The 15562-nt window shown below is 48.6% G+C and overlaps 1 protein-coding gene across 1 annotated transcript; it reads left to right on the top strand.

Annotated features, from left to right (window-relative positions):
• Positions 1–445: 445 nt before the first annotated feature.
• On the top strand, positions 446–13952 carry LOC122895498 (zinc finger protein 771-like). Its single transcript, XM_044232923.1, has 3 exons — positions 446–474; positions 13069–13216; positions 13410–13952. The coding sequence occupies exons 1-3, from the start codon at positions 446–448 to the stop codon at positions 13917–13919; spliced, it is 687 nt and encodes a 228-aa protein (XP_044088858.1). The 3' UTR covers positions 13920–13952.
• The last annotated feature ends 1610 nt before the right edge of the window (positions 13953–15562 follow it).

The following is a 15562-nucleotide window of genomic DNA, read 5'->3' as shown; positions in this document are numbered from 1 at the left end:
AAGCGTAAGGAGGCCCCCAAGGATTCTAGGGTGTCATGGCTCCATGTTGGAGGGAGAAGGTGACTTCCCTGAAGAGCCGGGGTGCAGAGATCTCAGGCTGGGGCCAGGTGGGGAAGTGCTGAGGCACGATTTTCCTTACACACACACACACACACACACACACACTCTTCATTAGTCCTGGGCCCTCATCAACCCTCACTTCTCTGAGGACCCACTCAGGTCTCTCTAGTCCATTCCATTTGTTCAAATCCCCCCCAGTTCCCATGGGAACAATTTACAACCACTACAGCTCTTTCTTCCTTCACTCTCCTGCCTCTAGAGAAGGTTCCGCCTCCTGGGGAATTCCAAATTAACCTCAAGAAACCTGAGCAAGTCTCTCTTAGGCTTTCAAAACTCAGAGGAGTGCTCCTTTTGCATACACAAGATCAGATCCAAGTTTATCGGCATGGCTTTCAAGGGCCTCATTGTCTCCCCGTACTCTGTGCTCTAACTCAGCTAGCCCACGACTCATCAGGGTTTAAACAGACCAAGTATCTAGAGAGGATTCTATGAAACTCAGAGCGTCGGCCATATTGCCACCCCGTCTTGAGGAAATGGGCTTCAGTAGGTGCTTTCTGCTTGATGTTAGCTCGCCTGCATCAAATGAACAGGATGAAACCGATTGTGCTGGGGCGCCTGGCTGGCTCAGTTAGTGGAGTGTGTGCGACTTTTGACCTCGGGGTTGTGAGTTTGAGACCCACGTTGGGTGTAGAGATTACTAATCTTAAAATAAAATTACTTAAAAATAAAATTACTTGGGGAGCCTGGGTGACTCAGTGGGTTAAAGCCTCTGCCTTCAGCTCGGGTCATGATCCCGGGATCCTGGGATCGAGCCCCGCATCGGGCTTTCTGCTTGGCGGGGAGCCTGCTTCCTCCTCTCTCTCTCTCTCTCTCTCTCTGCCTGTCTCTCTGCCTACTTCTGATCTCTGTCTGTCAAATAAATAAATAAAATCTTTAAAAAAAATAAAATTACTTAAAAATTTTTAAAAATAAAATAAATAAAAGGAAAAGAAACTGATGGTGCTGGCATGGCAAAGGGACAGCTGGCCACACCCAAGGTCAGTGCTCAGGGTGAAGGTCGCCTCAGATAGATTTAACCCAAGAGATGCCAGCTCTCTTTGGGATGGCTTGATTGTTCCACTTACCTAACAGTTCCAGTGTTCCATGCAAGTGGACTCAAACATATCATCTCATGGGGGAGTGACAAATGAGACTCTCAACTGGGAAGTTCTGGGGTACCCAGAATCTGTGCATCTAAGATGCTCTCAGCAGCCTGGATGGCTTAGATCTTTTGTGTCCTTTGTCAGGTACAATGATTTCAGTTATGCCTTATTTTTCTAAGTGTTCATCTGAAAACAATGAGAACTTTCTCTTGCTCCACTCAAGAGAGGAAACAAGACTGTGTGTCTGGCCATTTCTCGTCTTCATCACTGCTCATTCCCTGGCCCGAGCTACCTTGCTCAAAACCTTCTCTTGCTCAAAACCCTCCAGTTTCTGTTCTGAAGGGAGCCAACTGATTGCTAACCTGCCACCAACTTATTTAATTTCATACATTAAGTTAAATCTATTATTTAATTTGGGCCTCCACTTTTAACTCCCCAACCTCTCTTTCTTGGACAATACAGCTTTTTGCTCCTAAGAGTCTAGACCCTGGAAAGCAAAAGCCTCTTCATTGTCTTTAGCAGCACGAGGAGCCCCAAGCATTCACTCATCAGTAAATATTTGCTGACTACATATTTGTCTACTAGGCTCCATGCACTGTATTTAGGTACACTATTCACTGTATAGCGAATATACATAGCAGTGAATAGCGATGACAAATAATAAAGCTGTCCTGGCAGAGTTTATATTGTAATAGGGAAGATGGACAATAACCCAGATGAATAAGTAAATGGGGTAGTGTAAGTAGAAGCCCACAGGTGCTAAGGAGCAAAATTAAAAGGAGATGATGCAGGAATGAGCCATGAGGCTTTCTTGGGAAAGCCAAGCAAAAGAATGGCAAGTGCAAAGGCCCTGAGGCAGAGGTATGATGGAATGAGCAAAGAGCCACGACAGCAGTGTAGTTGAAAAGGAGTGAGCAAGAGGGGCACTGGGTTTCAGAGAGACAGTGAGATGACTGATAGGTTAAGGCTTTCTGGGCTACAGTGAGAACTCTGGCTTGTATTTTGAGTGAAATGGAGAAGCACTGGAGGGTTTTGAGCAAGAGAATAAAATGATCTGATCTATATTTTTAAAGGATCTCTCTGGCTGCTATGTGGAGAGCAGACTATAGCAGAGACAAGCTTAGAAGCAGAGGGACCATTTAGGGGACTGCCACAAAGTCTAGGCACAAGGGGGTGGCAGCTCGGGCCAAGGAATGAGCAGTGATGAAGATGAGAAATGGCCGGACACACAGTCTTGTTTCCTTTCTTGAGTGGAGCAAGAGAAAATTCTCATTATTTTCAGATGAACACTTAGAAAAATACAGAAACTGGAGGACGCAGAGGGGATGGGCCAGTTCGCAAGGGAGGGGAGAATGGTGCAGACATACAGAGAAATGGATGTCATGAGAGAGAATCGTGAGGTCTACGAACGAGTGGTGGTGATGGCCTGGAGGGCTGCCGCCGTTCCTGACGGCCTCCTTAGTTCCAGGGCGGCCGTGCTGAGCCCTTGCCCTTGTGGTGCTTAAATGAATACAAGGTTGCATTACGCAAGGGCATGGCAGCGGGGAGCCTCTGAGCTTGCTTGGGGACCATGGGCTCCCGGCTGATGTAGATGGCAGCAGGAAAAGCAAGCCGGGGCCTCCCCCGTCCCCCACCGCCCCAATCCACCAGGCCCGACTGCCTACAAACCCAGGACAAACCAGGGCAAAGTTCTCTTCTCAGATTCACCCCGAAGACTTGCTGGTGCAAAGGCAGCTGGTTGCCATCCACAGCAGCCTGCTAGCTGGGGCTCCCCACCCACCACTTCCTCCTGGGTGAATGATACAGGCCCCTTTGGTCAGGTTGGTTCTAGCAGAAACATCTGGTTCATCACAGTGCGCTTTCCCTTGCTTCCCACCTGCCAGGAAGTTAGAGGGAGAAACTACCCGGGGAAGGAGACTGGGCCTCGCGGGGCAGGGGAGGTCACAAAGGCCCCCCCGAGGGCCCCAGAGTGGGTGGGGCTGGGAGGCCACCCCCCTCTTCCATGGCTCTTATGATCGCATGGCTAGGGGCACCAGGGCACTCTAAAGTTCTAGAAACTCTACTTGGGATTTTCTGAGGGAGGGCTGAGCCGAACGCACCACAGGCAGGGGTTTTCTGCCAGACGGCTCTCTTGCGTACTCGCGGGCAGGCCATGGAGCTGACGGAAAGCGAACGAATGCATTTGGCTAAAGGGTATCACAAAGCCCTTAGAAAAACCCAAATACCACCAGGTCTTCCAGGTGGCTGGAAGAGAGCCCCCTTCTCCACCTCTTCAACAAGGGCTGAAGGTTGTCCTTCGGTGCCGACCTCAGCCCAACTTTCCACATGCTCCAAATTTCTCAGCAAAGAGAACGCGGCCGAGCTGGGGTGAAGTGTTCCCCTGTGGGAACCAGCTACTGCCAAGGAAACAGGGTCCCAAACCCAAACCAGCCTGTGGCCACCTCACCCCAACCTTGGAAGTGCTTCGTTACCTGGGGCCAGCTCAAATCCTACTCCACAACTTTCTTTAGCTTCAGGCCCTACTCTTCTCCCCTCAATCTTTCATCAGCCTTTGCCTGGAACCTGCGTTCCCCTCGCCGCTTCCGGAACCTTCCCAGCCCTGAGGCCGCCTGGCAACTTCTTTGTGCCATCCTTTAGGATACCTTGGGTTAGAAGTGTTGTACTAGGGGGCCTGGGGAGCTCAGTCAGCTAAGTTCCGACTCTCGGTTTCAGCCCCGGTCATGACCTTGGAGTCATGGTCTTCGGATGGTGACCTTGGGGTCGTGAGATGGAGCCCAGCGTCAGGCTCCGCACTCGGCAGGGAGTCTGCTTGGGAATCTCTCTCTCCCCCTCCCTGTCCCTCCCTCCTTTCTTTCTCTCTCTCAAGTAAATAAATAAATAAGTGAAAATCTTTTGAAAACAATAGTAACAAAATTTCAGATTTGAAAGGACTCTCAAATATCACCTAATTCAACTTCGGCCTACTGCACCCAAGTCCCTTATATCCTATTTCCTAGTGAATCTTCTACCAGGTTCTCCTGCCAGCCCTCCAGAGACAGGATGCTCACGACTTCCCAAGGAGGTCCGCTGCATCTCCGTCGGCTCTGCTCATAGGAACATAGTTTCTCGTATTACGTGTGAGCTTGCCTCTCCGTGACTTCCATGCTTTAGACCCGGTTCTCTCCCGCTGAAACGCCCGGGACAAATTCCTTCTCTTTCCCATCTGGAAGCCTCTTCAGAAGTGTGGACGGAGCTTATCAGTCTCTCTTCCAGGCCGAACAAGTATATCTAATATCCCCCTTAAGACAAAGTCTCAAGTCCTCTGACCATCCCAGGAGGAACACGTGCTAAAGCGATCCTCCTAAAATCTGGTGCCTTGAAATAAATGCAACGAAGATATTCAAGGAAATACTTTTTTTTTTTAAAGATTTTATTTATTTATTTGACAGACAGAGACCACAACTAGGCAGAGAGGCAGGCAGAGAGAGAAGGAAGCAGGCTCCCCGCTGAGCAGAGAGCCCAATGCGGGACTCAATCCCAGGACCCTGAGATCATGACCTGAGCCGAAGGCAGAGGCTTTAACCCACTGAGCCACCCAGGCGCCCCTCAAGGAAATACTTTAATTAAAAAAGGGAAAAATAGGGACATATGGGTGGCTCAGTCGGTTAAGCATCTGCCTTCGACTCAAGTTATGATCCCAGGGTCCTGGGATCGAGCCCTCCATAGGGCTCCCTGCTCAGTGGAGAGCCTGCTTCTCCCTCTCCCTCTGCCTGCGACTCCCCCTGCTTGTTCTATCTCTCTCTGTGTCAAATAAATAAATAAAATCTTTTTTTTTAAAGGTTTTATTTATTTTGACACAGAGAGGCACAGAGAGAGAGGGAACACAAGCAAGGGAGTAGGAGAAGCAGGCTTCCTGCTGAGCAGGGAGCCCAACGCAGGGCTGGAACCCAGGACCCTGGGATCATGACCTGAGCCAAAGGCAGATGCCCAACAACTGATCCACCCAGAGGCCCAAATAAAATCTTTTAAAAAATATAAAAGGAAAAAATAAATTGAATATCTAACAATAATAAGAAGTTGGTTATACCAGTTAAGTAAACCCATTTTATGAAATACTACTCAGCCTTTAGCAAAATATCGTAGATTGACATGTACTAGCACAGAAAGATTGTCATGCTGATGTAAAGAGAAGAAAAGCAAATTACTGGTGTGTGTTACATCTTTATTATTATTATTATTAAGATTTTATTGATTTGAGAGAGAGAGCACAGAGGTGAGCTCCAGATATCAGGGCATCAATCTCGCACCTTATTCACATTCTTTCCACATATTCATTCAACAAAGTTCTCTAAGGCCTTCTCTGCACCAGAGCCCATGCTGGGCGTTGAGCTCCTGGAATCCAGTGAGGTGTGGTTCTAGGTATGAGGACCTCACAGATGTCAGAGAAAATCTAGTGTGATAATTGCTAAAACAAGGAAATTTCAGGGTTATAGGGTCACAGGGGAGGGATTTCCTGGTCTTAAAGATAATAGGATTTGTTGGGCATGAAGCGCTGAGTAATTAACAGTGACTGGTGCAAAGGCCCTGAGGCAGAGAGAGCTGTGCTGTGTTCTGTCCATCCCACACCCTACTCTACCCTAGTCCAAGTCGCCGCCATCCTCTGCCACAGCATTCCCTTCCTGTCTGTCCTTGATACAGCAGCCAGAGTGATCTTTCAAAACCACAAATACAACCATGCCACCTCCTTGCTTAAAACCAATCCTGTGACTTCCCCTTTCTCTTAGGAAAAAAATTACAAAATTCCTTCACATGGCCCACTGGATCTTTTTAAAAAAATATTTTGCTTATTTATTTGAGAGAACGAATACATGAGAGAGAGAGAGAAAGGGTGTAGACAAGCAGGGGAGGCAGAGAAGAAGAAGCAGGTTCTCTGCTTCTTTGAGCCCCATGGAGGGCTCAATCCTAGGACTCTGGGATCATGACCTGAGCTGAAGGCAGAGGTCTTTACTGACTGAGCCACCCAGGCATCCCAACCTTGGGGGATAGATGTTCCATCTAATCCATCAGGAAATCTGTTGGTTCCAGAATTCCCAAAATATGGCCACTTATTATCTCCGATGCAACCAAGTCACCATCGTCTCTCCCCTGGGTTTTTGCCAACCCAGTCCACTCTCACCCCAGCCAGAGTGACCATGTGACCCTTCTGGTCTAAACCATCCCATGGCTCCCATCTTACCCAGAGCCAAAGCTAAAGGCCATGCCATTATCCAGGGGCCCTGCACATCCGGCTCTTCTTTGCCACTGTGATGTCACCGCCTCCTCCTCTCTCCCTCACCCACTTGTCACCAACCACACTGGCCTCCACCCAACTCACGAGGCTTGCTCCTCTTGGGGCCTTTGCCATGGGTGCTTTTCTGCCAAGAATGCTGTTTTGCCAGGTTATCTCATGAGTCCCTTCCTCAGCACCTTCCAAATCACCTTCTCACTCTTTATCTCCCTCTCCAAACCTTCCATTCTCTGAGTTCTGCCATCACTCTGAGTCTCTCTCTGTCCTGCGTCTCTCCTGTTATGGCAAGCAGTAACTCAGTATGGCTTCTCACATTTACCCCAAAGGCAAAGATGAAACTTCCTGCCCCATAAGGTGATGGAAGATGGTTAATAGTGTGAGGGGCCGTGAACATGGGTGTCAGTTCTGAAGTTTCCCAAGGTACAGCCTATTGCTGGCAGTCCCACAGGACAAGCCCAGGGGAGGTGGGATTGGGAACTGAGGCTGTGCCTGGCCTGGGTCTGGCTCAGGGTCGGGGGCCTACGATGGCAACACTGACCTGGATGTTGGGCCAGGGTGGTGGGGTCTGAGACCAATGGGGAATATTTTGACCTCTGGGGTTTTACTGCAGAGTAAAGTCAGATTATATCAGTCCTACAAAGACCTGTAAGGTGCTATGTCCTGTGCCATCTTCACCAATCTTGTGACGCACCTGTATGACCTCATTCCCTTCAGCTCTCTCCACTCAGTGTGTACCAGTCATCCTGGCTGCCTTGTTGCTCCTAGGATGCCCCAGGTATATTCCTGCCTCAGGACCTTTGCACTTGCCATTCTCTGCTGAAACACTCTTTCCCAGATATCTGCATGCTATACTTCCCTTTATTCAGATCTTTACTTCAAAGTCACATTCACATACCAGATTTCCTATCCTCCCTCTCTTCAGACTTCATTTTTCCCTCCCCGATATCTATTCCTAACTAATAATTGATCTTACTTATTGCGATCTCTTTCCATTAGTATGTCAGCTCCGTGAGGACAGGGACTTCTGCCTGGAATTCACTGTTATAGCTTCAATATCTAGTGCACCAAAGTTTTCAATAAATAGGGGGCACCTGGGTGGTTCAGTCCATAAAATGTCCAACTCCTGGTTTCAGCTCAGGTCACGATCTCAGGGTCATGTGATCAAACCCCGCCTCAGGCTCCACATTCAGCACAGAGTCTGCTTCAGATTCTTTCTCCCTCCTCCTCTGCCCCTCCCTGCTTGTGCTCTCTGTCAAATACATAAAATCTTTTTTTAAAAAGTTTTCAATAAGTATTTATGAATGATCCCAGCAGGGGTGTTGACGTCTATTTTTTTTTAAGATTTTATTTATTTATTTGACAGAGATCACAAGTAGGCAGAGAGGCAGGCAGAGAGAGAGGAGGAAGCAGGCTCCCCGCTGAGCAGAGAGCCCGATGCGGGACTTGATCCCAGAACCCTGAGATCATGACCTGAGCCGAAGGCAGCGGCTTAACCCACTGAGCCACCCAGGCGCCCCGGTGTTGACGTCTATTAATGACGGATTATTTTCACCCATTATGTCATTTCTTACTAGAAATACTAGGAATGATCCCGTTTTTGTTTTAAAAAGTTAAGAAGTAAAAGCAAGAAGACAGCACACAGCCCCGCTTGACCTGGAGGGGTGACAGGGCGCCCCCTGGAGTTCAGTGTGAGGTAGTGGCTCCCCTCACACCTTGAAGGAAAATATCTAAAATTCACTCTACTAAAATTCACTCTTCTCTCTGAGAGGAGGGATTTAGAGTTATTTAACTTTATTCCTTTTTACTAAGCTGCATTTTGTGATTTTTCTCCAATGACAGCATAATGATTGTGTAATAAGTTTTTTGGCTTAGTCTACAGAGTATGCAACTCTTGATTTCAGGGTTGTAAGTTCGAGCCCCACCTTGAGTGCAGAGATTACTTAAAAATAAAGACTTTAGGAAAATTAAAAAATAAAAATAAAATAAAATGTTTTTTAAGTGCATTAAACCAAAAAAAAAAAAGAAAGAAAGAAAAGAAAAGAAAAGGTCTACTAAACTCATTGAAGTATTTTCGGTATACTAGAAAAACACTGAGTGTATAGTTTACCACACTTTAAAAATTCTTTAAAGTGTGCTGAACCTGGGGCACCTGATCGGCTCAGTCAAGAGAGCATACAGCTCCTGACCTTGGGGTTGTGAGTTTGAGCTCCATGTTGGGTGTTGAGATGACTTAAAAATAAAATCTTAGGGGCACCTGGGTGGCTCAGTGGGTTAAAGCCTCTGCTTTCAGCTCTGGTCATGATCCCAGGGTCCTGGGATCGAGTCCCGCATCGGGCTCTCTGCTCAGCGGGGAGCCTGCTTCCCTCTCTCTCTCTGCCTGCCTCTCTGCCTACTTGTGATCTCTGTCTGTCAAATAAATAAATAAAATCTTTTAAAAAATAAAATAAAATCTTAAAAAAATAAAAACATAAAGTGTACTGAACCTTAAAGTGTAGTGTTATAACTGGAAACTATCATAATGAGAAAAAACTAATGAGCATTAGCCCCATTGCTTTTGTTGTATGTGAAAACCAAATGAAAGGCTCCTATTCAAACCCTCTTATTCTTTAAAACCTCTCTCCTTTGTCTGCTTTCCCACCTCCAGGTTTGTACTCTTGCAATCTCTGACCCATAAGTTTTAACCCAAGCCATAAACGTGGTTCAATGGCTCTCTTAGTGAAAAACAAGAACAAGATAAAAGGAATGCTTTCAAATGCTCATGATACAGTCACAAGGATCAACCTCGAGAGGCACAAGCGTCTGCCGCCTGCTCAGGTCATGATCTCGGGGTCCTGGGACTGAGCCCGGAATTGGGCTCCTTGCTAGCGGGGAGTCTGCTTCTCCCTCTCCCTCTGCAGCTCCCCCTGCTTGTGCTCTCTTGCTTGCTCTCTCTTCCTCTCTGTCAAATAAACAAATAAAATCTTGAAAAAAAAAATCCAAACTATCATAAATGCCAAGAGGAGAAAGTTCAAAGAACAAAGAGAGCATATAAACAGGGGCACCTGATCTAATCACATTTTAACCCAGGTGAGGTGACTACAGATGTAAGCAGATTTCATTTTTCCCTTAGTAATAAGAAGATCTGTCACAGGTACAATGTACTGAACACTTTTTTTTTTTTTAAGATTTTATTTATTTGACAGAGAGAGAGAGATCACAAGTTGGCAGAGAGGTAGGCAGAGAGGCGGGGAAGCAGGCTCCCCGCCAAGCAGAGAGAGCCCGATGCGGGGCTCATCCCAGGACCCTGAGATCATGACCTGAGCCGAAGGCAGAGGCTTTAACCCACTGAACCACCCAGGCGCCCCCTATACTGAACATTTGACAAAGAAGGTTTCATAGTTGAGATTTTCATATGATCCTTATACCAGATCCTAAGCAGAGATGCCCCTCATAGAAGGGGAAACTAAGATGTACAAAGGTTGCATCTCTTCTTTAAGGGCAGACAGCTCACTGACAGCTAATCCAACGTTCAGAAAAAATCCAGAGGTCTCTTGCTTCCATATATCTTGTTTTTTCATTATTTCGTTTACCTTTTAGTATTTTTAATTCTGAAATATAGCACCTTTTCCTTTTTTAAAAAATGTTGACATGCAGTTTACAAAAAGAGCATGGGAAAAATAGATGTGCATGGTTTAAAGAACATCATGTAACTACACCCCAGACCAAGAACAGAAAACGGAACCCTAGGCCCCCTTCCCCAGAGATAATCCCTATGCTAAATTTTGTTAATCATCCACGCTCTCTTTTTTTTTTAATTTTTAATTTTTTAACATATAATGTAGTATTAGCCCCAGGGGTACAGGTCTGTGAATCGCCAGGTTTACACACTTCACAGCACTCACCATAGCACATACCTTCCATAATCCAACCACCCTCTCCCTACCCCCCACCCTGGCAACCCTCAGTTTTTTTTGTGAGATTAAGAGTCTCTTATGGTTTGTCTCCCTCCCGATCCCAACTCTCTTACTCTTAAAAACGTTTTTTTTTTAAATCATTTTGCATCTCTTATCAATATATTATTGCTTTGCCTGGTGTTAAACTTTGTATAAATGGCATCTTAGTTTATGGATTCTTCTGCAACGGGCTTCTTGCTCCCAACATTTTTTCTTTGAGATTATCCATATTGATGATGTCTAGACCTATCATTCATTTTCACAGATAAACAATATCCCATTGGGTAGTTATACGACGGATTTGTTTATATTTATATTTATTATGCGTTCCCTGTTAACAGACACACGGAAGACCAGTGTTCTGGCCTTCCAGTCTTCCTTTTCTTTAGGAAGACAAAGAGACTTGTTTTTATTTTTTTAAAAAAATTCCAAGATGTTTTAAGTTTTGTGATTTTAAATTCCAGCCCCTACTACATCCACATTAACAGTGGTGTACAATACTAGGTTCTGTCATTTATGTTAAGCTTACCAACGGCCAGGAACCATGTTAGGAGTTTCACACATATTTTAAAAATTTAATTCTCATAAACACTCCATCTGGTGTCTATCATTATCTTCAGGTGAAAGGACTATTTTATAGGAAGTGAAAGTGGGGTTCCTAGAGGTCAGACAATTTGCCCCAGGTCATTAGGAGAGCCAAGATGGCAACTCAGTCTAATTTTAATGTTTGAGTTTCTTCCAGTTTACTCCATGCCTTCACACTGGAGAATAATAAAAGCTAAATGTAATGACTTACGAGAAGAGCTATAAGTATCTCCTATATTTTTACATTTTTTAAAGATTTTATTTATTTATTTGACAGAGAGAAAGATCACAGGTAGGCAGAGAGGCAGGCAGAGAGAGAGGGGGAAGCAGGCTCCCTGCTGAGCAGAGAGCCCGATGTGGGGCTTGATCCCAGGACCCTGAGATCATGACTTGAGCGGAAAGCAGAGGCTTAACCCACTGAGCCACCCAGGCACCCCAGCTTTTACATTTTTAACTGTGGTAAAATATACATAACATAAAATTTACCACCTTATCTCTTTTAAGTGTATAGTTCAGTAGTGTTCATTCTTCACATTGTTGTGTAATCAATCTCCAGAACTCCTACATTCTTGCACGTGTCTCCTGGGGCACCTTTGCAGGAGTTTCTCTAGGGCATGTTTTATGGCTAGAACTGACGGGGGGTGGGTTTGCACATGTCTGATTTAATCAGTTAAAGCCAAACTCTTTTACAAAATGGTTGTACCAATTTATAGTCTCATAGGCAGGTTGTTGTTGTTTTAAGTATGTAATACACTTAAATAGCAGGGAGCCTGCATCTTCCTCTGCCTGCTGCTCCCCCTGCTTGTGCTCACTAGCTCTCTCTCTCTGACAAATATATAAGTAAAATCTTTTTTTAAAAATTCAAAAAAAATTTAAGGTCCAAATGTTAAAGGAACAAGAAGATAATTCAGTGAAGAATCTCCCATCCAAAACCACCTCATTCCTTCCCCAGAGGCAATCAATTCACTAGTTTCTGGTGATTCTCCTCCCAGAAATATGCCATTGCATACATTTCCCCCTTTTACAACAAATAATACTGTCCTATACATACTGCTCAGAAGTTTGCTTGTTTCTCTTAACAAACATCATAGACGATATAACCTGGTGGTCTTTGGAACAGGTTTGCTTGGATTCATATCCAGCTCCATTCTAAACTGGCTATGACCTTGAGTGGGTCATTTAATCTCTCTGTGCATTGTATTCCTTATCTGTAAAACGTGGAAAGAATCCTAACTCAAAGGTTTTTGTAAGAACTAAGTTAGTTAATATACTAAAGCATTTAGAAAGATACCTCTTAGAATTGTAACTTATCAATATAATTACATCAGTGTTTTCTCATTCTGTTTTAGAGTTGCTTGGGGAGTCTATTATATAAATGTACCACGATTTATTTCAATCACCATTGATAAACATTTAAGTTCTTTCCAGTATGTTAATATTACAAGCAGCACAGAAATAACAAAATAAAATAAAAAAAACTCTATCATTTCCCACTCACAGCTCCTGAGTACATCTGGAGGATAAAGTCCTAGAATTGGAACTGCTGAGTCAAAGGTATTATATAAAGTTGTGTTCTTAATAGATACTGGCAAATTGCTCTTCATGGATACATTACAGATTATCATATGTACTAACTTAAAGATCTATAGTCAGTTTAGAACAGAACAAGATAAGCCACTTTGTTGTCCAGAAGTCAACTGATGCCAGAGAGGGAAAGTGACTCACAGTTAGTGGTGGACTTAAGAGTCTTAGAAGACTTTAAGATCTTATTCTTTAAGTGTAATTTCGACCCCCCAGTGCGGGGCTGGAACTCAGACCCCGAGATCAAGAGTCACATGTTCTTCGGACTGAACCTGCCAGGCGCCCCTGAGTCTCAAAATTCTTCGAAGCCCATTTTAACATTTCATTATTTTGTCGCTAGTGTTTGCTTGCTTAATGGTGGTAACTTCCTATCTAACTTCTCGTTTGCTTTCCGAATTTTTCCCTGGGCTGTCTTCCTACCCCGGACTGGTCACGAGCGCTGTCGAGACCCCCGGCCCATTCCGACCTGCGAGAGCTCCGCCAAGTGACCGATCTCCCCTAGCTTCGACGATGCTGCCCTTGGTAAACTGGCTCTAGGGGAGCAAAGTCCCGCCAGCCCCGCCAGGAGAGCGTTTAAACTACAGCCGGGGGAGCGACCCGCGGCGCCGGCGGGGGGTGTCGCCGGGAGCGGCGTCGCCCGCCGCCGGTTGGTGCGTGTGGCTCTGCGGGGCGGGAGGAAGCCCGCCTCTCGGGAGCGGAGTCATCATTGGGTGGCGCGGCTGTCAATCACCAGCGCTATAAGTGCGGGGGCCGGCGGCCCCCTCCCTCAGAAGGCGAGGAGCGCGCGGCGGCGGCGGGGGCGCGGCGGCGCGGGTCGTGCGGGGCGCCCTGCGGTACTGGTAGTCGGGCGGTCGCTGGCGTGGGGAGCGGACGGGCGCGCTCCTGTCCAAGCACCTGCGCGTGCACACGGGCGAGAAGCCGTACGCGTGCCCGGACTGCGGACGCGCCTTCGGGGGCAGCTCGTGCCTGGCGCGCCACCGACGCACGCACACGGGCGAGAGGCCGTACGCATGCGCCGACTGCGGCACGCGCTTCGCGCAGAGCTCCGCGCTGGCCAAGCACCGCCGCGTGCACACGGGCGAGAAGCCGCACCGCTGCGCCGTGTGCGGCCGCCGCTTCGGCCACCGCTCCAACCTGGCGGAGCACGCGCGCACGCATACGGGCGAGCGGCCCTACCCGTGCGCGGAGTGCGGCCGGCGCTTCCGCCTCAGTTCGCACTTCATCCGCCACCGGCGCGCGCACATGCGGCGCCGCCTCTACATCTGCGCCGGCTGCGGCCGGGACTTCAAGCTTCCGCCTGGCGCCACGGCCGCCACGGCCACCGAGCGCTGCCCGGAGTGCGAGGGCAGCTGAGCCGCCGTTCTTGTCGCCGCGGGGCTGCGAGCGTCCGGCGTGGGGCAGGGGCGGGCGCGCGGGGCCCCCGCCTAGGGCGGCACCAAGCGGGACTTCCGCGGCTCCGCGCGGGGGCTGGGAGAAGGGTGGGACGGCGGGCCGGGCCGCGCGGCCGCTGGGGGGCCGGGGGAAGCCCGTCCCTGGGGCCCCTGGAAGCGGGGCCCGCTCCTCGCGCACTACCACCCCTTGACCTTGTTCGTGAATAAAGTATTCCAGCCTTGCCCCGCCGTGCCTGTGAGTGAGGTGGGGCGAGGGAGCAGGAGAGCGGGCGTTTCCCCCACGCTTGACTGACTTCTGGAGCCAAGTGGGGCCGTGAGCCCAAAGGGGTTCCCCGACTTTGTGTGTGGGGCGCCCGCATAACCGCACACATAACGGCACATTCTGGCCAAAGCGGCTGCATTGTTGGGGAGCAGCAATGAGCTTCGTGTAGGAGAGGACAGGAGTGGACGGGGTGGCCGCTCACGCCCCACACGGGGCACGCGGAGTGTGAGGTAAATGCAGGGGCGTCAGAGGACCGGAAGTCGTGGCTGGGGGCCACCGGGTGTGGAGCGCACAACGCGCCCCTGGGGGACAGCCGGGGCGAGAAGAAAACTCCAGGGTCCGGTCTGGGGCATGTGGAGGAAACGCTTTCACTGAGGGGTGGTCCGCTCTGCGACACGCTGAAGCTGCCGTTCAGGGCGGGGGGCGGTGAAAGCCATCTTGGAGTGGGCTGGGGTATAGACCGGAAAACGAGGGAGCCCGGTGGATGGGTGTAGACAACCCACTTCAAGAGGCTTGGCTGTGAAAAGCAAGAGGGAAATGGTTGGAGGTTCGTTGGGTCTGTTTTGTCAGGAGGGAGGAAACCGCAGTCGGCTTCACACACAGGCTGCTGGCCCACCTGGTAGAAAGGACGAGAAGCTGGGGCTATAGGAGAGGGAATAGCTCATGGGAAGGACACGCGGGAAGAGGCCAGTCGGGATAAACTTCCTGCCGTCCTGCCGTCGCCAGTAGGGACAGGAAAGGGGGGTTGGGGACTACAAAGCTGGAGCAGGTCTAACCCGAACTGGGTTTTCCCCGGGAAGGAAGAGGTTCTGGTTCAAAGGGAGTGAGGTGGTTCCTAGCAGGGAGGCCCGTACGGAGGAGGCCGCATCTACTGATGTGGAACCAGACTCCTGGGGTGGCAAGTCCTTCGAGGGTTACTTCCGCCAGCACCCTCCACAGTGGAGGGGAGGCCATGGGTATCCCCAGAAGGGACGTGACGTGCCTGAGGTCTCACATGGGCTAAATCTTACACAGCCCACACTATCTTCGTCCAAGTGGAAGTTGGCCTTGAGAGGACAGGGGAGGAGGCAAGAGGCCCTCTCCAAGAGGAGACGGATCTCTGTTCCCCACAGCAGACACTTGACCCCAATTTGTGAGGAGGCCCAGGGAGAGGGGCATTAGGCTCTCTCAGCGTTGGGGTGCTGTAGGGTTTTAGGCCCAGGCCCCTCTTAACTGTTGACATTTCCTGCTCAGGGCCCCTGAAAGTTCTGAGTTGAAAAAGCAAACAGAGAACCACACACTTAGAAAGTCCCTCCTATGTGCCAGGCACTGTCCTAAGCGCTACATTTAAAAATAACTTAGAC

Source organism: Neovison vison, chromosome 14 (assembly GCF_020171115.1).
Source record: "Neovison vison isolate M4711 chromosome 14, ASM_NN_V1, whole genome shotgun sequence".
NCBI lineage: Eukaryota > Metazoa > Chordata > Mammalia > Carnivora > Mustelidae > Neogale > Neogale vison.
The sequence above is the reverse complement of the archived record's forward strand: the minus strand, read 5'-3'. Positions and strand labels throughout refer to the sequence as shown.

Coding starts and splice junctions, on each gene's coding strand:
- LOC122895498 (XM_044232923.1), top strand. CDS start 446: ATGGCTTTCAAGGGCCTCATTGTCTCCCC. Junction 475..13,068: donor AAGGGCCTCATTGTCTCCCC/GTACTCTGTGCT, acceptor GATCTCCCCTAG/CTTCGACGATGCTGCCCTTG. Junction 13,217..13,409: donor GCGTCGCCCGCCGCCGGTTG/GTGCGTGTGGCT, acceptor CGGTACTGGTAG/TCGGGCGGTCGCTGGCGTGG.